The following is a 23,437-nucleotide window of genomic DNA, read 5'->3' as shown; positions in this document are numbered from 1 at the left end:
TTTTAGGTGGAGTTTCACTCCTGTTGCCCAGGTTGGAGTGCAATGGCACAATCTCGGCTCACCACAACCTCCGCTTCCTGGTTTCAAGTGATTCTCCTGCCTCACCCTCCTGAGTAGCTGGGATTACAGGTATGCACCACCACACTCGGCTAATTTTTTGTATTTTTTAGTAGAGACGGGGTTTCTCCATGTTGGTCAGGCTGGTCTTGAACTCCCAACCTCAGGTGATTCGCCTGCCTCAGCCTGCCAAAGTGCTGGGATTGCAGGCATGAGCCACCATGCCCTGCTTCAAAATTTTCTTTTACCCTAATCCCCAGTCAGAAATACATTTTACATTCAACCCAGGACAAACACACACACATATATACACATACCCCTCAAACGTTTCACAAAGTAATATTTACCATTGCTACCAATGTAAAATGAAAGCAGAGCAAAGCCAATATCACATATTATTTTATTGATATTTATATTGATTATAAAAATTCAAAATAACACAAAACAGAAATGTAGACATGATTTTTATTTAGTGGACAGATATGCTAAAGCATTTATGAATTCATTCTGTGGAATACCTGAGGCAATAAGTACATCTCATACATTGTTCAACCTAGTTTCTTTCTTTTTAAAATCCAAAGTTGAAATCCTAAAAATTCACACAAATAGGCTGTAGCAATTGTTAACAATAGTAATACACCAGTTATGATAGTAGCACTGAAATTTTTCTTCAGTCTTAATCCACGTAATATACATTATGTCTTTTAATCATTCTTCAGTATAAGAATTAAACACAGGCCAGGCGCGGTGGGGCACGCCTATACTCCCTGCACTTTGGAAGGCCAAGGCGGGTGGATCACTTAAGCCCACAAGTTCAAGACCAGTTTGGGCAACATGGCAACCCTCATCTCTACAAAAAATACAAAAATTAGGCATGGTGGTCCCAGCTACTTGGGAGGTTAAGGTGGGAGGATCTCTTGAGCCTAGAAAGTCGAAGCTGCAGTGAACTGAGATCATGCCACTGCACTCCAGCCTGGGTGAAAAAATGAGACCCTGTCCCAAAAAAATAATAATAATAAATAAAAGAAAAGAATTAAATACAATCAGTTATTCTCTTCTTTGTTCACCAGGTTTAATTCAATTGTTGATTCAGAGATTTGAAAAGAAAATAGATCTTTTATTGAAATGCTTTTCTGTCAAGCTTCGTATTTTCTTCTGAAAAGTAATCATTGTGACTTTGAAAGAAAAATGAGATGTAGCAACATCTCTAATTTTATTTCTCAAACTGATTTTGTAATGTTCTCTTCTATGTGTTGCAACAATGTTGGGAACATACAGCAGCGTAATTATTACCTTTATAAGGAAAATTTTAAGACTTAGGAATGAATATCCCTTCAATGGAATGCTGGTGCCTCTGGGACTATTTGATCCTATAGGGATATGTGCCTTTGATTTTGACTAGGCTATTTTAAAACTCTGTAGAAATAAAAGTCAGCATATGGAAAACTGATAGCAATGTGAATAATTCTTGCATACAGACATACACATAAATTCTGCTCAGTGGAGTTTCAATTGAAGAATTGGAACAAGACGATTAATTTCCCAGATGGCTTTTCCATTCACATGCCTGGTGCTTTGTCAAGGATAGCTAGCAGGCTGGGCTCAGCTGGTACTATTGACCAGAGAGTCTATATGTGGTCTCTTATGTAGCTTGGGGTTTTCACAACACAGCAGCTGTGTCCTAGGAAGAGCCTTTGGACCAAGTATTCCAAAAGACCGAAGCAGAAGCTGCAAGGCTAATTTTCACCTAGCCTTGGAATTCATGCATCCTCACTCCTACCACATTCTATTGGTTACAAGAGAGTCACTAAAGCCAACCTAGATTCAAGTGGAGAGGAATTAGACCCCACCTCTCAATGGGAGGAATGTATGATACTTACAGCCACCTTTTAAAATTGCTGCCTTTTAGATTCCTTAAATGTGTTTAACATATTAAAGTGTATTGTACAGCTGAGTGCAGTGGCTCACGCCTGTAATCCCAGCAATTTGGGAGGCCGAGGCAGAATGATTGCTTGATGCCAGGTGTTCAAGACCAGTCTGGCATAGCGAATTTCTGTCTTCATGAAAAAATTTTTAATTGTTTTTGTTTTTAAGACAGAGTCTTGCTCCGTCGCCCAGGATGGAGTATAATGGTATGATCTTGGCTCACTGCAACCTCTGCCTTCTGGGTTCAAACAATTCTTGTGTCTCAGCCTCCTGAGCAGCTGGGATTACAGGTGTGCACCACCATACCCAGCTAATTTTTGTATTTTTAGTAGAGATGGTTTTGCCATGTTGGCCAGGCTGGTCTCGAAATCCTGGCCTCAAGAGATCCACCCACCTCGGCCTTCCAAAGCGCTGGGATTACAGGCATGAGCCACCACACCCGGTCTAAATTTTTTTTTTTTTTTTTGAGACGGGGTCTTGCTCTGTCCCAGGCTGAAGTGCAGTGGTGTGATCTCGGCTCCCAAGCAGCTGGGATTACAGGCACCTGCCACCACGCCTGGCAAATTTTTGTATTTTTAGTAGAGATGAGTTTCACCATGTTGGCCAGGCTGGTCTCAAACTCCTGACCTCATGATTCACCCACCTTGGCCTCCCAAAGTGCTGGGATTACAGGCATGAACCACTGCGCTGGGCCAAAATTTTTTTTAATTAAAAAAATATATTATCTGAGCATGGTGGTGTGCACCTGTATTTCCAGTTATGCCGAGCCCAGGAGTTTGAGGCTGCAGTGAGCTTTGATCGCACCACTGAACTCCAGCCCAGGTGACAGAGCAAGACTCTGTCTTTAAAAAAAGGGGAAAATAATGCCCCCAAATCAGCTAAATGTGCACTTTTACTATCCAAATACCATGTCCAAAAATATTTGTCAGATGAGATAGTTTTTCAGTTTAACAAAATCTAAAGCTTATTTTTGACTATTTTTCCCTCATGGAAACCAGGACTTTGACTATGTGTGGTAAGTGAATATGTCAGCTCCAATATCTGAACAAAATATTTCTACAGGTTTTGCCCACTGGCATCTCATTTGATTTCAATAAATCCGTGAAGTTCAGTAAAATTTCTTCAGGTGCCAAAGCCTTATGATGAATAAACCAAGGCTGTTAGTAGTTTTTTAAACAATATTTGTTAATTCTGCCAGATTTTCTGGTTGTATTTGTTGTCCACACTCATAATTCCTTTACATTTTTTTCAGTTTAAATAATATTCAATGTATGGCAATTCCTCAAAGAGCTAAAAACAGAATGACCATTGGACCCAGCAATCCCATTACTGGCTATATACCCAAAGGAATGCAAATCATTCTACCGTAAAGAGACATGCACACAAATGTTCACTGCAGCACTCTTCACAATAGCAAACACATGGAATCGACTTAAATGTGCGTCCATGACAGATTAGATAAAGAAAATGTGGGACATATACGCCATGGAAGACTATGCAGCTATAAAATAAAATGAGATCATGCCTTTTGCCGGAACATAGATGGAGCTGGAGGCCATTATTCTTAGGAAATTAACACAGGAACAGAAAGCCAAATACCACATATTCTCACTTATAATGGGGAGCTAAATGATGAGAGCTTATGAACACAAAGAAGGAAACAACAGACACTGGGGTCTACTTGAGGGGAGAGGGTGGGAGGTGGGAGAGGAGCAGAAAATATAACTATTGGGCATTGGGCTTCATACCTGGATGATGAAATATTATGTACAACAAACCCCATGACACATGTTTACCTATGTAACAAACCTTCACATGTACCCATAAACCTAAAATAAAAGTTAAAAATTAAAAAAAAAATGTTCAATAAACAATATACTTTTCCAACTAGGAGATTATATCTAATCCAGTTGAGGGTAAAATAAAATTTAAGGCTGGGTACGGTGGCTCACGCCTGTAACCCCAGCACTTTCAGAGGCCGAGGCGGGCAGATCACCTGAGGTCAGGAGTTCGCGACCAGCCTGGCCAACATGGTGAAACTTCGTCTCTACTAAAAATACAGAAAAAAAATTAGCCAGGCATGGTGGTGCATACCTGTAATCCCACCTACTCGGGAGGCTGAGGCACAAGAATCGCTTGAACCTAGGAGGCGGAGGTTGCAGTGAGCCGAGATTGCACCACTGCACTCCAGCCTGGGCAACAAGAGTGAAACTCCATCTTAAAATAAAATAAAGTAAAATAAAATAAAATAAAATTTAAATAATACAATGAATTCTTCATAAAAATTGTCTTGTCAGTCATATCTGATCTGACTAAAAGTGTTGGCAACTTGCAATATCAGTGCTTTCATTAAGTTGAATCACAAAATCTGTACCAGACTGTCACTGCATTCAAAAACATTGCATCTTATTGTTCTGTAATAGTATAGATTGGATGAGATATTATAGGATACTAAAAGGTATAATTTTTAATTTTTCAGCTGATTTATCATTTTATCGTAAAAAATCCTACATACCATCTCATCCGTCCTGGAAGAGTAATTTTTGACAGCTGTATGACCCATTTTCTTTTTCACCCCTAATACACTACTAAATAGGTGATTATATGGCTCTTTCATTAAAAGTACTTGACAACTTATACATTTTTAACAATTATATGTATTTTTCCTTTGGAAACATTTCTTTGACTTATTGACAAGATATTATGTTGTATTTCCAGGTATTTTTTTTCTTTCAAAGGTCCTAAGCTTTCAAATATAAATTTTTTTTTATAAATAGTATGTTAAGTCTGTCATTTTTGTTAAGCCTTGCATATTTTATAAAATCGCATTTAAATAATCTTCACTATCAGGTCTTCTGTGTCCTTTTTCCTTTTTAGAATGCAACTCAAATAAAATAAAAAATAGTGTTCGCTTTTGGGTTTTGGCAGAGGCAGTTTGAGACAGGGTCTCACTCTGTCACCCAGGCTGGAGTGCAGTGGCACCATCTCGGCTCACTGCAGCTTCAACCTCTTGTGCTCAACTGATCCTCCCACCTCAGCCTCCTGAGTAGCTAGGACTACAGGTGTGCACCACCATGCCTGACTAATATTTGTATTTTTTGTAGAGATGGGTTTTGCCATGTTGCCCAGTCTGGTCTTGAATTCCTGGGCTCAAGCAATCTGCCAGCCTCAGCCTCCCAAAGTGCTGGGATTACAGGAGCGAGCCACCACACCTGGCCCAAAAACTGTTATTAGAGTCAACATTTTTCTCAGTATTGTCAGATTTATACCTCCAGATGCACAACAAATTCTTCATAAAAATTGTCTTGTCAGTCACATCTGGTCTGACTAAAAGTGTTGGCAATTTGCAGCATCAGTGTTGTGATTTAATTGAATCACAGAATCTGTATCAGACTGTAATTACATAAAAAACATTGCCTCTTATTATTCTGTAATAGTGAAGGTGTCAATAAGCTGAACTTGAATGTACCTCTATATTTTTATATCATCTGCTTTCTTCTTTAAAGCAGCTCTGTATAAGAGAATGTATACTAGTTCAACTAAAGTGTTATAATAGCTACAAACTGAAAAAAAAAAAAGTAGAATAACTTCCATTCCAAAAGATATCCTGACATTCTTAAGTGATACTCAGTTGAGAGTCTTAACAATTTGCTGATCAATTGCTATGGCACTTCACAACTAATTCAACATTATATCAATATAAAATTAAACTGTACAATGTTCATGTCCTAATATAAAATTGATCAAACTAGGCATCTAATAACAGAAAACCAAATAAGATGCCCAGGGTCAGCTATATAGTTTCTGGAGCCAAATGCAAAACAAAAATATGCGGCCCAGGCTGGGTCCATGGTTCACACCTGTAATCCCAGCACTTTGGGAGGCCAAGGTGGGTGGAGTACTTGAGGTCAGGAGTTCAAGACCAGCCTAGCCAACATGGTGAAACGCCATCTCTACTAAAAATACAAAAATTAGCTGGGTGTGGTGGCTCATGCCCGTAATCCCAGCTACTCAGGAGACTGAGGTATGAGAATCACTTGAACTCAGGAGACAGAGGTTGCAGTGAGCTGAGATCATGCCACTGCATTCCAGCCTGGGAAACAGAACTAGACTCCATCTCAAGAAAAAAAGAAAGGAAAGAAAAAAGAAAGAGAAAGGAAGAAAGGAAGAAAGAAGGAAGGAAGGAAAGAAGGAAGGAAGGAAGGAAGGAAGGAAGGAAGGAAGGAAGGAAGGAAGGAAGGAAAGAAGGAAGGAAGGGAGGAAGGGAGGAAGGAAGGAGAAAGAAAAAAGAAAGCAAAAAGAAAGAAGAAAAGAAAGAAAGAAAAAGAAAAAGAAAGAAAGAAAAAGAAAGGGAAAGGAGAAAGAAAGAGAAAAAAGAAAGAAGAAAGAAAGAAACAAAGAAAGAAAGAGAAAGAGAAAGAAAGAAAAGAAAGAGAGAAAGAAAGAAAGAAAAAATATGCAGCCCTGCTGGGAAATGAACAAGTCAATTCCCCCTTTCTAAGGGCCCACCGTCCCAACCCATGGCAGACAGGTGAGCCCAGGTGAGGGGCGGCAGTAGTCACAGAGCAGACACAGAAATGGGGAGGCTAGCCGGGCAACCCAGGACACCACATGGTGGCATAGAGTGGGTGGCCAAGAACCTGTCTCAGGAAGGAGGGGAGGCCATGGAAGGCAGGGTGGGTTGTGAGTCAAGACTCAAGCCTCAGCGCATGCTTCTGTGTCCTGCCCCACTTCACTTACCAAACACAAATTCAAAGATGCAAGTATTGGGAGGCCGAGACGGGCGGATCACAAGGTCAGGAGATCGAGACCATCCTGGCTAACATGGTGAAACCCCGTCTCTACTAAAAATACAAAAAAAAATTAGCTGGGCGAGGTGGCAGGCACCTGTAGTCCCAGCTACTCGGGAGGCTGAGGCAGGAGAATGACGCGAACCCGGGAGGCGGAGCTTGCAGTGAGCTGAGATCCGGCCACTGCACTCCAGCCTGGGCGACAGAGGGAGACTCCGTCTGAAAAAAAAAAAAAAAAGATGCAAGTATTAACAATTTCAATATGGCAACCACGCAGTATCAAATTCCAAGCCCAGGGCCCTTCTGAATGGGGTTCACCATACAACTGCACTGGTTACACCCTCGTGAAGCCATCTCTGGAGATGCCAGTGAGCAAAAGAACAAATGGGCCACTCCTGACCGATGCATTCTGTCCCACACAGCCTGTCCTCACATGACCAGTCATGATAGCTGCAGGATGAAGAATATGTGATGCACTTTCATATTCTTTTTGTTGTTGTTATTGTTCTGATCAAACCATGCTTAAGGGCTCAGGTCTCCCTAAAAGCCAGTCCTTATAAGGTGGGAAGAGTCAGGAAAGGCTGCCTGGTACAACAGCAAGAATATGGCCAGGAGACAACAAACCTTGGCTGTCATCTTCAACATTGCATATGGTAAGCACATCCCTTCATCTCTGGGCCTCTGCTTTCTTATTATTAAATTCCTCATGTACCATTGGCTTGCTTATTATTAATCATTAATAGGGGTTAGGCGAGGTAACCTTTAACATTCCCTCCAGCTCTGTTTATGTGAGAAGGAAACAACATAAATAGGTGTTTGACATAAGGTATTTCATGTCCTGACTGTTTTATTTCCATTTTTATTGGACTCGTTGTAATCAGTGTATTTTGATTAATCAAAGCCATATCCGAGCTGTTTGTTCTGATGTTTTTGTAGCATAGAAGCCAAAAGAAATGAGCTGTGAGTAATTTGGATGTGTGTAGGCAAAAAGCCCCTCGTATCCTTCAGGCCTAGCTGCAGATGGGTTAATTCTATAACGCTAGATTTTAAAATAACAATAATTAATACCTGGGACACATCCTTTTATCTAAGATGCTTAAAGGGCTTTGTGGTCATTAACCCATAAATCCACTGGCCTCAAGCCATCAGGAACTCAAGAGGAATCTCCTTAGAAGACAAGCAGACCAAAAACTAAAACATCACCAGGAGGAGGAATGACAACCATGACTAACAGCAGGAAGGGGGTGGGAGGTGCAGGATCAACAAAATAGTGCTCCTGGAAGAAGTAAATGGAAAATCCTCCTGCGGTTCTGCTGACAGCAGTTTCACCACTCACTATGCTCTTCGAGTCATATTTCATCATCAGAAAAATCCCTTTACCCTTAATGTAAGCATTAGCCTTCACAACTTTGGAAAGACTGCTGTTACACCCAAAGCAGGTAAAGGGGAACTTAAGGTGTAATTGGATGCAAGAAAATTCTATCATCCCTAGAATTTTCTTCTCTCATAGGAGAAAATGGCTTTTTGAAGTTAAGGAATCTCTAAAGATAGAACACCAGCCAGGCGCAGTGGCTCACATCCATAATCCCAGCACTTTGGGAGGCCAAGGCGGGCAGATCATGAGGTCAGGAGATCGAGACCATTCTGGCTAATACGGTGAAACCCCATCTCTACTAAAAATACAAAAAATTAGCCGGGCGTGGTGGCGGGCGCCTGTAGTCTCAGCTACTTGGGAGGCTGAGGGAGGAGAATGGCGTGAACCCGGGAGGCAGAGCTTGCGGTGAGCCCAGGTTGGGCTACTGTACTCCAGCCTGGGCAAGAAAGCGAGACTCCGTCTCAAAAAACAAAACAAAACAAAACAACAAAACAAAAAAGAGCACCACTTCAGAATGATTTTGTCAAGGGTTTGTTAAGTCTCTGACTTATTTGCAGATGTTTTCCATTAATGCACATCTGTTGAAAAACCACACAGCTAAAAAGGAACTTCTGAAAGATCTGGATTTTTTCTTTAGAATTATTCCATTAATTGAATTATCCATCACCCAGGAGGTTCTCCACATGGGAGCAGGTAATATGGGGACATAAAATGTGGAACCTGACCCCCAGGCAGCTATAAATCCAATCAGAAGATGAGATTAATTCAAATAACATGAATCAAGACACTTCTTATTTATTATTCATTTATTTCAATTCATTATTATCTAATATGTATTCATAAGTTAACTAATAGGCAGAAAATAGGGTTTCTGTAATTTTGAACAGAACAGACCCCAAGTCTTGTAGAGTTCCTGGCGGAAGGTGATCAGCGAGGGCTAGAATGATGAGGGAAGGCAGGAAGAGTCATAGAGGAGATAAGATGAACAAAATCCTACAGGGAGGGAAAGAATTTGGGTCAAAAATAGGATAAATGTGAATCAAGCAAAAGGCAGTTTCAGACAACGACAGCACCTAAGAGGTGAGCAGATGAGAACTTATTTTTTTTGTGAGCCAGTGGAAAAACCAAGCGGGCTAAGTCATAGAGCCTGGAGACGTGAAGGAAGTACAGGTGGGTAAGAAAGGTACAGCCAGATCACAAGCACCTTGAAACCAGACACTGGTTTGGGGTGTTCAGCAGTCCTCTATCGAAATACATATATTCAGGAGCCGGGTGCGGTGGCTCACACCTGTAATCCCAGCCCTTTGGGAGGCAGAGGCAGGCAGATCACTTGAGGTCAGGAGTTTGAGACCAGCCTGGCCAACGGGATAGAAAGCCCCGTTTCTACCAAAAATACGAAAAACTAGCTGGGAGTGGTGGCATGCACCTGTAATCTCAGCTACTCAGGAGGCTGAGGCAGGAGAATCGCTTGAACCCAGGAGACGGAGTGAGCCGAGTTCGCGCCACTGCACTCCAGCCTGGGCAACAGAGGGAGACTCCATCTCAAACAAACAAACAAACAAAAATATATATATATATATATTCAGGAAGAGAATCAAGGAGTAAATTGGAGGTGGCAGGGGCGTGGTTGGTGGGTGTAGGCTGGACACTATGCTGTGCTGTATTTTGTGTCACCATAGGAGAAAAGGAATATGTACTCCAGTATCAGCCAGTGACCTTTAATTGTCAGTTCTTTATCTTGGGATAAATTCACAGACTGATTCACAGTTTTGCCTGCCACTGGCCGTTTTAATGCCAGTAGTAGGCAAAACCACCCTTCCTTATGGCCCAGTGAAACCCTCATTACCTGTACTTCGTTGAATGGATGCTCTTTTGAATTAAAATCAAGATGTAGGGGCCAGGCAAGGTGGCTCATGCCTGTAATCCCAACACTTTGGGAGGCTGAGGCGGGCGGATCACAAGGTCAGGAGTCTGAGACCAGCCTGGCCAACATAGTGAAACCCGTCCCAGCTACTCGGGAGGCTGAGGCAGAATTACTTGAATCCGAGAGGCCAGAGGTTGCAGTGAACCGAGATCGCGCCATTGCACTCCAGCTTGGGTGACAGAGCAAGACTCCATCTCAAAACAAACAAACAAACAAAATCAAGATGTGGGAAAGTCTCCAGATAGCTTTTTAGGAAATACATCAGAAGAAGGACGAGGTATCCTGGTGTAAGTCACCTGAGGGCCTTGTGTAGCTTCCCTGAATATGTTGCAATACACTGGGAGGAAGCCATATTTCCTAGATTTATACCCACTTTCAGATTTACACCCACTCCCTAAGGCCAAGGTGCCTCTGGTCAGAAGTAGAATGAAAAAGAATTGTTCTCACCAAGGAAATCTCTGTAGAAAAGTTGCTGTGAAACTGGAATAGGTGTGTCTTTCTGTCCTTCCGGTTCTTTTTATAGATACTGCAGGAACCTCAGTGAGAGCCTACGGTCCTTCCGCCCATTTGGGAAGAGATTAAAGAAGCTCAGGTTGGCTCTTTCTTACTCATTGGCAGTTACAACCTCACCAACACTACAGCCTAAGCTTCCAGAGTGGACACGGAGAAGGTAAGTTGGAATCGGGGGGCCATGCGAGGGCTGTAAACCTGGGTCACTCCAGCCATCTGGTGTGGGGATAACTGAAGGGACATAGAGCTAAGGGGTATTCAATTGCAATAGATTTTTTTTTTTTCCAAATGAATATGTGGGATCTTTTTCCTGGGCCACCTCAGTCCTCAGTCAAGACATGGACTTTCCCACTAAACTGTTCAAAAAGGTATTTAAAGAAAGGGACCATTTTGTACAATTCTTTGATGAACAAATAATAGGTGTTTAAATACAACCTGTTGCATTGGATTGACTTGAATTGAACTGAAAGAAGGAACGGTCATTAAAATTACTGGGAAATTTTATTCCCAGTAATTCATCTGCCTGTCTCCTTCAAGCAGTGCATCAGTGTCTAGAACGATCCAGTGATCCACTGATGTTGGCAGTCCTTGTTCTGGAGCCTGATATAACTGAATTCCGTCAATCATGCAAACATTCTCATACACCTCCTTTTATGAAAAAGATTTTGTGTTAGCTTTCAAAAAGCCTTGTAAATTAGTATACACAAATAGACATATTATCAAGTGAATCTGTTCAGCTTTTCCCAGCAGGATGAAGCCAAGATCGTTTTGAGGGGTTTAGGTTGCCTTTCTCATTTCCTTTACTGACATCCTATATAAAACTGTTATACATTTGGGGTAATATGTGTGATGGCATTTCCCATCCCCTTAGACTATGTTTGCATATATCTTTGAATTTTCTTCCCCTGGGGAAACTTAGCATTTAGATAAGTATCAGGAATCAAACAAAATGTAACTCAGGCTCTCGACAGTGTCCTAGGAACAATTTTGGTAAAGACATTTATTTTGTATGCCCAGGTGTCTTCATTTCAGAATGACAGATGTTAGAGTGCCCTCATGGACCACCCTATAGGCATTCTGGTAGGTATTAGGTTGGTGCAAAAGTAGTTGCGGTTCTTGCCATTACTTTTTTTATGTGTTTTTTGGTTTTTGGTTTTTGTTTTCAGACTCTGTCGCCCAGGCTGGAGTGCAGTGGTGCGATCTTGGCTCATTGCAACCTCTGCCTCCCGGGTTCAAGCGATTCTCCTGCCTCAGCCTCCCAAGTAACTGGGACTACAAGGCGCATGCCATCATGCCCGGCTAATTTTTTTTGTATTTTTAGTAGAGATGGGGTTTCACCACGTTGGCCAGGCTGGTCTTAAACTCCTGACTTCAAGTGATCCACCCATCTCGACCTCCTAAAGTGCTAAGATTACAAGCATGAGCCACTATACCCTGCCTTGTTTTTCGTTTTTTGAGACAGAGTCTCACTCTGTCACCCAGGCTGGAGTGCAGTGGGGCGATCTCTGTCCTGGGTTCAAGCGATTCTCCTGCCTCAGCTTCCTGAGTAGCTGAGATTACAAGTGTGCACCACCACACCTGGCTAATTTTTGTATTTTTAGTAGAGACGGGGTTTCACCATGTTGGCTAGGCTGGTCTCGAACTGCTGACATCGTGATCCACCCACCTCAGCCTTCCAAAGTGCTGGGATAACAGGAGTGAGCCACTGCGCCCAGCCTTCTTGCCATTACTTTTAATAGCAAAAACTGCAATTACTTTTGCACCGACCTAAGAGATGCAGAGTTGTCATTTTTGTCTCATCCTTTTTCTGCAGGACATCAGAAAAACATTCTGGTGAGGCCTACACCCATAAGTCACCATGTACAAGGACTGCATCGAGTCCACTGGAGACTATTTTCTTCCCTGTGACTCTGAGGGGCCATGGGGCATCGTTCTGGAATCCCTGGCAATACTTGGCATCGTGGTCACAATTCTGCTACTCTTAGCATTTCTCTTCCTCATGCGAAAGATCCAAGACTGCAGCCAGTGGAACGTCCTCCCCACCCAGCTCCTCTTCCTCTTGAGTGTGCTGGGGCTCTTTGGACTCGCTTTTGCCTTCATCATCCAGCTCAATCAGCAAACTGCCCCCGTACGCTACTTTCTCTTCGGGGTTCTCTTTGCTCTCTGTTTCTCGTGCCTCTTAGCCCATGCCTCCAACCTAGTGAAGCTGGTTCGGGGTCGCGTCTCCTTCTCCTGGACGACAATTCTGTGCATTGCTATTGGTTGCAGTCTGTTGCAGGTGATTATTGCCATTGAGTATGTGACTCTCATCATGACCAGAGGTATGATGTTTGTGCACATGACACCCTACCAGCTCAATGTGGACTTTGTTGTACTCCTAGTCTATGTCCTCTTCCTGATGGCCCTCACGTTCTTCGTCTCCAAAGCCACCTTCTGTGGCCCGTGTGAGAACTGGAAGCAGCATGGAAGACTCATCTTTATCACTGTACTCTTCTCCATCATCATCTGGGTGGTGTGGATCTCCATGCTCCTGAGAGGCAACCCGCAGTTCCAGCGACAGCCCCAGTGGGACGACCCGGTCGTCTGCATTGCCCTGGTCACCAACGCATGGGTTTTCCTGCTGCTGTACATTGTCCCTGAGCTCTGCATTCTCTACAGATCATGTAGGCAGGAGTGCCCTTCACAAGGCCATGCCTGCCCCGTCACAGCCTACCAACGCAGCTTTCAAGTGGAGAACCAGGAGCTCTCCAGAGGTACTTTTCTGGGGGATTCAGGGAGCAGGGAGGTGCTCCTACAGGAGAAGCAGGAGAGAAATCATGCAGTAGGATGAGCCAAGAGGAAACTGAAAGAAAATGGTCAGATATGGGGTGGGTGGCTTCATAGTTCAAGCATGGAAATGCAAACTCCCAGAATCAAGGTTAAATTTTTATGAAAAATGAGTTCTTCCAAAGCATAGAGCTTTATGGGGAGAGACCAAGACATACATGAATCAAAGGCCCCAAAGAAAGAGGGCATGACTCTGAACGTTCACACTGGCTAAAGAAAGGCATCCACTATAAAATGAGTTAACCAGGCCGGGCGCGGTGGCTCATGCCTGTAATCCCAGCACTTTGGGAGGCCGAGACAGGCGGATCACGAGGTCAGGAGATCGAGACCATCCTGGCTAACACGGTGAAACCCCGTCTCTACTAAAAAATACAAAAAACTAGCCGGGCGAGGTGGCGGGCGCCTGTAGTCCCAGCTACTCGAGAGGCTGAGGCAGGAGAATGGCGTAAACCCGGGAGGCGGAGCTTGCAGTGAGCTGAGATCCGGCCACTGCACTCCAGCCTGGGCGACAGAGCGAGACTCCGTCTAAAAAAAAAAAAAAATCAGTTCACCAGCCCTAATTTAGGACTGAACCATGCGATTTTGCATGACATCTAATGTTAAGTCCAGATGTGTTGGCCTTCAAGTGCAAAAGCCAATCCTGGCAGCAGTGATGGACATTTTAAAAATTTGTCTCAAAGCTAATTTGCCCAAACATAATCTTAAACTGATTCATAGGACTCACTACTTCATTAAAGTCATAAAACCCAAACACTTCTGGATTTCAGCTTTTCAAACTATTTATTGTTTAAAATCCTTCAAAGCTTACAAAAAACGAGAGGAAGAGTCATTATATCCTAATTCTGAGTAAAGACTCAGATGTGTGATCATTAGGAGAAAGAAAGTAACTTGCTTATGTGACATTTTCATAATAATTTCTGAGTCATATTTTTATTCAAGCCACCTGACTACACTTTGTTAAGGAATAAAATATATTATCCATGGCAACAAGGATGCTTGGATCCCAGCAACCTGGGGGAAATAGTGGCTAATTTCAATTATCTGGAAATATGTCAAAATTCATTAATTCCTTTTCTGAAACATCTGGGCTATTATCCAAAACCCAACATCATAGTTTTACATCAATTTTTGTGTCTTAATAGGCATCTGGTTTCTCACATTTTATTTCTAATGTGTAACGATGATGTTATTTTATATATTGTACAGCACACATAATGTTCACTAGGCTCAAAAAAAATTCACATAAGCTTCCTTTTAAGTACACACACTTTTTTTGAGCTGTAATCTATGGCTAATTGCGCATTCAAATTAAATCCTGTTCAGATAAATACATCCATTAATTCTTTTCAGCTCAGTTGACCAAAAGTTGGAAATTGACACTACACATTTTTTTCACATAAAAGTTTTTCATTGCTTGTTGGTGATGCATAATCACATCACTGAGTTTTGTGGCAGAATTGCAGAGTCAATCTTTCCTGAAAATACTTCTCATAGTTCTTACTAGAAGATAAAACTTTCTGTGTTTGTTTTTGTTGCTGCTGTGTGTTTCCAGGAAACAAAAGTCAGAGCAAAAAAAATTCCTAGAGTTTCACAATAAACCCAAATACATTGAGCTTTGTAATGATCAATATTCCATACCCCACAAAATACCAGGCAAGAGTTGAAAGGGTTCAAAGGAATATCTCAGTTGAAGAGCAAGGGCTTGCTAAAATACGATGGTTCCTGGTTTGGCCAAGAGTATCCTATTACTCAAGCAAGGTTAGAAAATCTATTTCTGAGCAGGAAATAGTCTGCCAATGATAGTCATCATCAATGTAATTTGAAATTTTGTGGAAAAAAAAATCAATAGTGTGTAAAGAACATATTGATTGGCTGGGCTCTGTGGCTCGCACCTGTAATCCCAGCACTTTGGGAGGCGGGTGGATCGGTTCAGCTCAGGAGTTTAAGACCAGCCTGGGCAACATGGCGAAACCCCGTCTCTACAAAAAATTAGCTGGGCATGGTGGCACAGGCCTGTGGTCCCAGCTACTCAAGAGGCTGAGGTGGGAAGATCACTTGAGCCTGGGAGGATGAGGCTGCAGGGAGCCATGATTGCAGCACTGCACTACAGCCTGGGTGACAGAGTGAGAGCCTGTCTCAATTTAAAAAGAAAAAGAAAGAAAGAAGGAAGGAAGGGAGGGAGGGGGAGAGGGAGGGAGAAGGGGAGAGGGAGGGAGGGAGAGGGGGAGAGGGAGGGAAGGAGGGAAGAAAGGAAAGAAAAAGAAGGAAGGAAGAAAGGAAAGACAAGGAAGGAAGGAAGGAAGGAAGGAAGGAAGGAAGGAAGGAAGGAAGGAAGGAAGGAAGGAAGGAAGGAAGGAAGGAAGGAAGGAATTGCTCTCCAAGATTGGGCAAAATAACCAGAAGCTTAAACTCAGAAAGTAAAATCAGAATTTAGGTCACCCAGAAGAAGTACAAATATCAAAATTTCAAGGAACGATTAAAACTCAATTAAAAGTGCAGGATTCCAACTAGCTAGGAAAAACACACAAATAGATATAAAATAGGTAAGAGCTAGAGAAGTATAATAACAATAACTTGAAACGTCTGAAGTGTTACGGTGGGTCATAAGCTGATAGTAGGGAAACAACTTACCACTGTCTTTGCTTTTGTTTGCTCAGGAAACAATCACGGTACTGTATAAACAGATGTGTGGTCAGCTAGAACAACCGTGCCATTGTACCCGGCGTCAGTCAGTCTCTAGCAAGGATACCCACTGATCCACTAATGAGAAGTGTGGGAAGCTTGGGGAGGCTCGGCAGAACCCCACAAAGATGATTAAAGGGTTATAACATCAGACCTGTGTGGACAGGTGAAGACAGTGAGAATGAGATGGTCATTCTTAAGCTTTATGTGCTTTACCAGACTATACAAGCTCTCTCTCAAAATTCTGTCCCAAAACACATTTTGTTCAAGTCCATGAGGCATGCATTTGTGATGTGACGCTTCTGACTAATGCTGTTTGTAGCTGTGATTCCAGTCACATAATTATTTAATTTACCACTGGGTTATGAGACCAGAATTATTCAGCTAAAAGAAGAGTAGGACAAGAGGTCCCTAGCTGGAAATTTCACAAGTATGGCCAGGCTCAGTGGCTCACACCTGCAATCCCAGCATTTTGGGAGGCCAATGCAGACGGATCACCTGAGGTCAGGAGTTAGAGACTAGCCTGTCCAACGTGGTAAAACCCCATCTCTTTTAGAAATACCAGAATTAGTTGGGCATGGTGGCACATGCCTGTAATCCCAGCTACTCAAGAGGCTGAGGCACAAGAATTGCTTGAACCTGGGAGGCGGAGGTTGCAGTGAGCCAAGATCGCACCACTGCTCTCCAGCGTGGGCAACAGAGCAAGGCTCTGTCTCAAAAAAAAAAAAGAAAGAAAGAAAGAAAGAAAATTTCACAAGTGTGAAGACCTCTCCCCAAGAGGCAGTTGTATTATTGTTTTCCATCTCCAACTAAAGATAGTGGGTGGAAATGGATGCGGAGGCATGAGAGATTTCGATTAAATACGAAAATAAGAGTCGGTAGACAGAAACAGATCAGCAAAGGGGATTAAGAATTTCATTTCCCTGGAAGTCTTTCTAAAGAAGATTAGGCTTTATTCCTCTGAAGTGGATTATGGACTTAATTTTAAGATACAAAAACATCTGGATAGAGAATGAAAATGCAATCAGGCGTATTACTGTAGGACACCAGAAAAATGGGTATAAATATTATTTGCTCTGTGTTATAAGGGTGTCCCTGAGAAGCTGAATACTGATTGGACTTTTAAAAATCAGTTGGCCTCAACTAAAATCTTAAGCCAAAAATATAGATACATCTTCTCACAGCATTTGATTGAAATTTAACACGCTCAGCATCTTGTTAGGTACAGGAAACTGCAACAAAAAGATTAGGGTAAAGAATTTGTGTATAAGAAATGAAGCAATTAAAATGCAAAATAAAATAGAGACATAATTCTGAAACTATTTTTATGTTTAACTACTTTCCATTTACATGCTCCTGGGATTATGTTATTTTTTAACATATTCTTCATTAATTAGTTGATGAATATAATACTTGTTTTATATTTAATTTGGAGTTGGTAAATTTTGGAATATTTCTCTTCCTGAATAAATGATAAGTAACCTCCAAAATAAATAATTAGAATAAAATCACTAGGTCTTTTAAATGAGGAATCTTAAATGTGATATAAAGAGCAGAAATCTTAAATAGAGTAGAATATCAGCTATGAATTGTTTTATGAGTGGAAAACTTCTAATTATTGCCTGCCTTATCTGTTTTAGACTAACTAGAATATCGTTATATCATATTTGCTAACACTAAGACCCATCTGTATTAGAAAGTGTTAGCCAGGCGCGGTGGCTCACGCCTGTGATCCCAACATTTTGGGAGGCCGAGGAGGGTGTATCACCTGAGGTCAGGAGTTCAAGATCGGCCTAGCCAACATGGTGAAACCCTGTCTCTACTAAAAATACAAAAAATTAGCTGGGCATGGTCTTGGGCACCTGTAATTCCAGCTACTTGGGAGGCTGAGGCAGGAGAATCACTTGAACCCAGGAGGTGGTGGTTGCAGTGAGTTGAGATCATGCATTGCACTCCAGCCTGGGCAATGAGAACAAAACTCCATCTAAAAAAAAGAAAGAAAAGAAAAGAAAAAAAGAAAAGAAAAGAAGGAAGGAAGGAAAGAAAGAAGGAAAGAAGGAAGGAGTCACATTAATGTGGGCATTTTTCCATCCAGTGTTTGGATGCTTACAGACAAACCTCATATGATTCTTTTTGAAGGCATTAGATAATCAGTGAGTGTGCATAATGTAAAAATGGGTCAACGAGTATAAAACGAGATGAGCCAAGAGAACACTGTTCCTGCAAACATAAGCCCTTCTGGTTGTTTCCCTAGCAAACTCCAACTTCTGCTGAATATAGCCCTTTTTGACAATTCTCAACATTTTTTTCTTCAAGGCCCACTCACCTTACCAGGGGAAATCCAACTTAAATGGTCCCAGGTGGTGTCATTTTTATTTGTTCTTTCATGGGAAGTTCTTTTTTGTCACCCTCAAGTTACAGGCCACAGAGAGAGAACTAGCTTAAAGCAGGGAAGAAGGCAGTGGGGTCATAGGCAGGATTTGTTTGGTCTGAGGACAGATAAGTCAAGGATGATGACATTCATAAAGATTCAGAGAGCTTAGCTGGATATAGTGGCACACACCTGTGGTCCTAGGTACTCAGGAGACTGTGAGATGGGAGGGTCACTTGAGTCCAGGAGTTCAAGGTTGCAGTAAGCTATGATTGCACCACTACACACTCTTAAAAAAAATTAAATTTAAATTTAAAAAAACAAATTCAGGGAGCGGGAGCATCATTGGGCAGCAAAGGGCAGTGGAAAGAGTGCAGAACCGGGCCTCATGTGCCCAGGCTCTGAGACTCTGCTTCTTACCAACCTTGAGACTAAACCAAGGTCCTCAAGCCCTAGAAGCCTCCGTTTCCTCATCTTTAAATGCTGCTCATCACGTCCCTCCCTGCCTCCTCCTCAGATAAATGGAAGGTCTTACTCACTTCAGACTTCCTATCACACAGTGGTGCAGGTTTGGTATTAAAAAAACACTTGGCCTTTTGGTAAACTCATGAACTATAGCTAGAGCTGGAAGAATTCGGCTTTTCTTTTTTTTTTTTTTTTTTTTTTCTTTTTTCTTTCTTTTTTTTTTTTTTTTTTTGAGATGGAGTCTCGCTCTGTCGCCCAGGCTGGAGTGCAGTGGCCGGATCTCAGCTCACTGCAAGCTCCGCCTCCCGGGTTCACGCCATTCTCCTGCCTCGGCCTCCCGAGTAGCTGGGACTACAGGCGCCCGCCACCTCGCTCGGCTAGTTTTTTTGTATTTTTAGTAGCGACGGGGTTTCACCATGTTAGCCAGGATGGTCTCGATCTCCTGACCTCGTGATCCACCTGCCTCGGCCTCCCAAAGTGCTGAGATTACAGGCTTGAGCCACCGCGCCCGGCCGAATTAGGCTTTTCTAACTGATGATCCGGTTTGATGAGAATGTTGGATGAAAGTTGGTTCCCAAGAGACTGAGTGTGAAGGAGCCTTGTGTTAGGACACAAGGAATGAAGTCGAGCCAAGGATTCAGTTAATTCTGCCATGAAGGAAAGATGAGCATTTCATGTATCACAGCATCAGCCCCTTGAAAAAATAAATAAAAAGCCACTAGGAAGAGGATGTCAGAGCATCTGTTATAACTGCAGCACCAGCACCAATAATCATATACAAAGGATAGCTCATGAGTGTTTTCTACGTAGCATCCCCTGTTCCAAGGACTTTATATAACATTTTTATAGAATCTTCAAAACAATCCTGTGAGATAGACTTACTGTTATGACTGTCATTATTCTTCTTTAGTTCCATCAGGAAACAAAGCCAAAAAAAGGCAAAAAAGGTTAAAGAACACAAGTGAGAGAGCCAAGCAGTCCTTCTCCAGGGTCCATCCACTCAACATGAAACCCCTAAGTGTGAACCCTCCTAATACAGTTATGTCTGTGGTCATCAAAAAACAACTAGGTATCCAGCAAGTGCCTGCTCTTAGAGACAGGCACAGCTCATGTCTTCACAGAACTTACAGGCTGGTTGAGGAGACAGCCATTAAACAAATACCTATGTCTGTGATGATCCTACAACAATATAAAGTTGTCTCAAGTGATCTCTTTTATTATGTCCAATTTTAAAAATTGAATTCAGGCCAGATGTGGTGGCTCAGACCTGTAATCCCAGCACTTTGGGAGGCCCAGGTGGGAGGTTTGAGGCCAGGTATTTAAGACCAGCCTGGGCAAAATAAAAATTTTTTTGAAATATTGAATTCAAGTTTGTAGAGAATCAATCCTAAAGGGACTGTTGAAAAGAGTGAGCTGCCCAAGGTCACACAGGTAATACTGAAAGAGCAGAAACTGACTCGGAGCTAGTGAGCTTCTGACACCAGTGTGCTTCTCCTAAACACCCACACGCTACCCATGCCTTCCACATCAACTTTAAATACACTCCTTTAAATTATAAACTTTTTCAATAACGGCCACCACTGAGAATTCCTCTTATTTATTTATTTAGTCTCGCTGTGTTGCCCAGGCTGGAGTGCAGCAGTGCGATCTCAGCTCACTACAACCTCCACCTCCCGGGTTCAAGCAATTCTCTGGCCTCAGCCTCCCAAGTTGCTGGGATTACAGGCGCCCACCACCACGCTGGGCTAATTTTTGTATTTTTAGTAGAGATAGGGTTTCACCACGTTGGCCAGGTTAGTCTCGAACTCCTGACCTCAAGTGATCTGCCCGTCTTGGCCTCCCAAAGTGCTGGGATTACAGGTGCGAGCCGCCGTACCTGGCCTCAGAATTCCTTTTTAAAGAGTGAGGAGCCTGTTTGCAAGCCGTGGGGTTTTCCTGTAGTCCTCATGTGCTGTTTCCGATTGACTCTTGGACACTAACGCAGCCCTTCCCTCCTTTGGCTTTCAGCCCGAGACAGTGATGGAGCTGAGGAGGATGTAGCATTAACTTCATTTGGTACTCCCATTCAGCCGCAGGTAAATGGACTCGCCTACATTCACCCAGGAGGGACCTAGCAAGCACTCCTTCCTTAGGACAGCCTCAGGCTTCATTTCTAATGGCTTTACTGACCTGAGAGAGGAGAGGCAGGGCAGGAGCATCCCTAAAGGCATGTGGAGCTTGAGCCACCCAGATTTAAGCCAGACCAGGTGGCACAAGACAGCCTTCACCCGAACCTTCCCAGTCTTCATCACCAGCAACAATATAGCATTCTGATGCAAGTGCGTGTGTCTGGAAAGAAAGGGCAGCTTGAAGTTTTTGTGTGAAGGTGAAGAGCAGCAGGCTTACCGAATTTTGCCTCGGGGACAATACAGGATTGTAAATATGCCTGAGTGCGGGGTCTGCTTTTAGTAGCAGTTGTCTGAACCTATCACCTGATCCCCACTGACTGCCTCTCTGAGTCCCTGTCTAGCTCCAGCAGCCCAGGCTGCCCTAAGAACTGGGCAGGGTCTGTCACCATCATCTGGATGCCCAGATGGATGAACAAATTTTAATCCTTTCAGGCAAAAACAGAGGGAGCACTGCTGAGTAGTGTGGGGGTAATTCACATTGGGGCTGTGAAGACTTGAAGACATACAAACCTAAACAGCCAGAAATATCACACTGGGACACAATTCTTACATTACAGGGATCAAAAGTAAATAAAATCATTTTTTTCAATTAATTTACGAGGCCACTAACTAAGCTAATCCCTCTGGTATGTTATCTGAGAATTTGTCTTTTCCTAGAATGGCACATGGACCAGGCCATAGCTGTATCATGCGCTTTAATCAACCCTCAGGAGGGTATTTACATAATGAAAACATCTTTATTATCCCTCCAAGAGTTTCTTGATTCATTTCAATGTCCAGTGATCAGCTATTCAAGAACCTTGCTGGCCGGGCGCGGTGGCTCAAGCCTGTAATCCCAGCACTTTGGGAGGCCGAGACGGGCGGATCACGAGGTCAGGAGATGGAGACCATCCTGGGTAACACAGTGAAACCCCGTCTCTACTAAAAATACAAAAACTTAGCCGGGCGAGGTGGCAGGCGCCTGTAGTCCCAGCTACTCCGGAGGCTGAGGCAGGAGAATGGCGTGAACCCGGGAGGCGGAGCTTGCAGTGAGCTGAGATCCGGCCACTGCACTCCAGCCTGGGTGACAGAGCGAGACTCCGTCTCAAAAAAAAAAAAAAGAACCTTGCTTGCAAAAAGATTCTTGTTGGTGGCTGAGGGATAGCCTGGTGCAGGTAGGCTCAGTATGTTTCTTCTTTTGTTGTTGACAAACAATTAAATGAAGGTGAGATAATAATACTTTAAACATGACTTAAGGGCTGGGCACAGTGGCTCATGCCTGTAATCCCAGCACTTCGGGAGGCTGAAGTGGGTGGATCACTTGAGGTCAGGTGTTCAAGACCAGCCTGGCCAACATGGTGAAACCCCATCTCTACTAAAAATACAAAATTATCTGGGCATGGTGGTGCATGCCTGTAATTCCAGTTACTCAGAAGGCTGAAGCAGGAGAACTGCTTGAACCTGTGAGGCGGAGATTGAAGTGAGCCCAGATCGCACTACTGCACTCCAGCCTGGGTGACAGAGCGAGACTCTGTCTCCAAAAACAAAAATATAACTTTGGAGAGTATCTTTTCTTTTGTTGGTCAGGAAGTTGATGATGGCATTTCTTCCTTTCCAGACTGTTGATCCCACACAAGAGTGTTTCATCCCACGGGCCAAACTAAGCCCCCAGCAAGATGCAGGAGTATAAATCTACAGGAAACACGAGTAGAGAAAACCCAGCCGACCATCCTGGGTAGTATAGCCCTGATAGGCCACCAGGGCCCACAGAGTCACGCTGCCAATGAAGAGTCAGAACATGCCCTCTTCTGTTTCCTAACCCCTCCATCCACATGGACCCTCCACCAGAAGACCACTCTTTTGAGCATAATTACAATCTTGCTGGCCACCCTACCTTGACTGTGTCTCTTTCTTCACTCGTGCAACTGCAAAATTCCCTTTCTTAGCAACACTAGAAAGAATTGGTGCCTCTTATTCACAGAACTAAAAGACCCTGTCTGGAGAAATTAAGGGTATTCTAATGTGACAAGGAGGTTAGTAGCAGCTTTACTACTGGGTTACGTGTCTGGTCAATTTTTAAATTGTGCTAAAAAACACAGAACATAAACTTCACCATCTCAGCCATGTTTAAGTGTACAGTTCAGTAGTGTTAATCATATTCACACTGTTGTGAATTCTCTAGAGCTTTTTCATCTTGCAAAACTGAGATTCTCAATCCATCGAACAGCTCCCTCCAGCCCCTGGCAGCCACCATTCTACTTCTGGTTTCTGTGAGTTTGACTACTTAGATACCTTATGTCATAGAATCATACAGTATTTGTCTTTTTGTGACTGGCTTGTCTTTCCTAGCATAATGTCCTCAAG

At 42.9% G+C, this 23,437-nt stretch overlaps 1 protein-coding gene across 2 annotated transcripts; it reads left to right on the top strand.

Annotated features, from left to right (window-relative positions):
• Positions 1-9,735: 9,735 nt before the first annotated feature.
• Positions 9,736-22,986, top strand: GPRC5D (G protein-coupled receptor class C group 5 member D). 2 transcript variants are annotated; one of them, XM_050748276.1, is made up of 4 exons: positions 9,736-10,742; positions 12,396-13,335; positions 20,934-21,001; positions 22,692-22,986. In XM_050748276.1, exons 2-4 carry the CDS (start codon positions 12,441-12,443, stop codon positions 22,761-22,763), a joined length of 1,035 nt encoding a protein of 344 aa, XP_050604233.1. In that variant the 5' UTR covers positions 9,736-10,742; positions 12,396-12,440; the 3' UTR covers positions 22,764-22,986. The 2 variants fall into 2 exon arrangements, with proteins under 2 accessions (XP_050604233.1, XP_050604232.1); XM_050748275.1 differs by lacking the exon at positions 20,934-21,001 and having other exon boundaries at positions 22,692-22,985.
• Positions 22,987-23,437: the final 451 nt, after the last annotated feature.

This window comes from Macaca thibetana, chromosome 11 (assembly GCF_024542745.1).
Source record: "Macaca thibetana thibetana isolate TM-01 chromosome 11, ASM2454274v1, whole genome shotgun sequence".
Lineage (NCBI taxonomy): Eukaryota > Metazoa > Chordata > Mammalia > Primates > Cercopithecidae > Macaca > Macaca thibetana.
The sequence above is the reverse complement of the archived record's forward strand: the minus strand, read 5'-3'. Positions and strand labels throughout refer to the sequence as shown.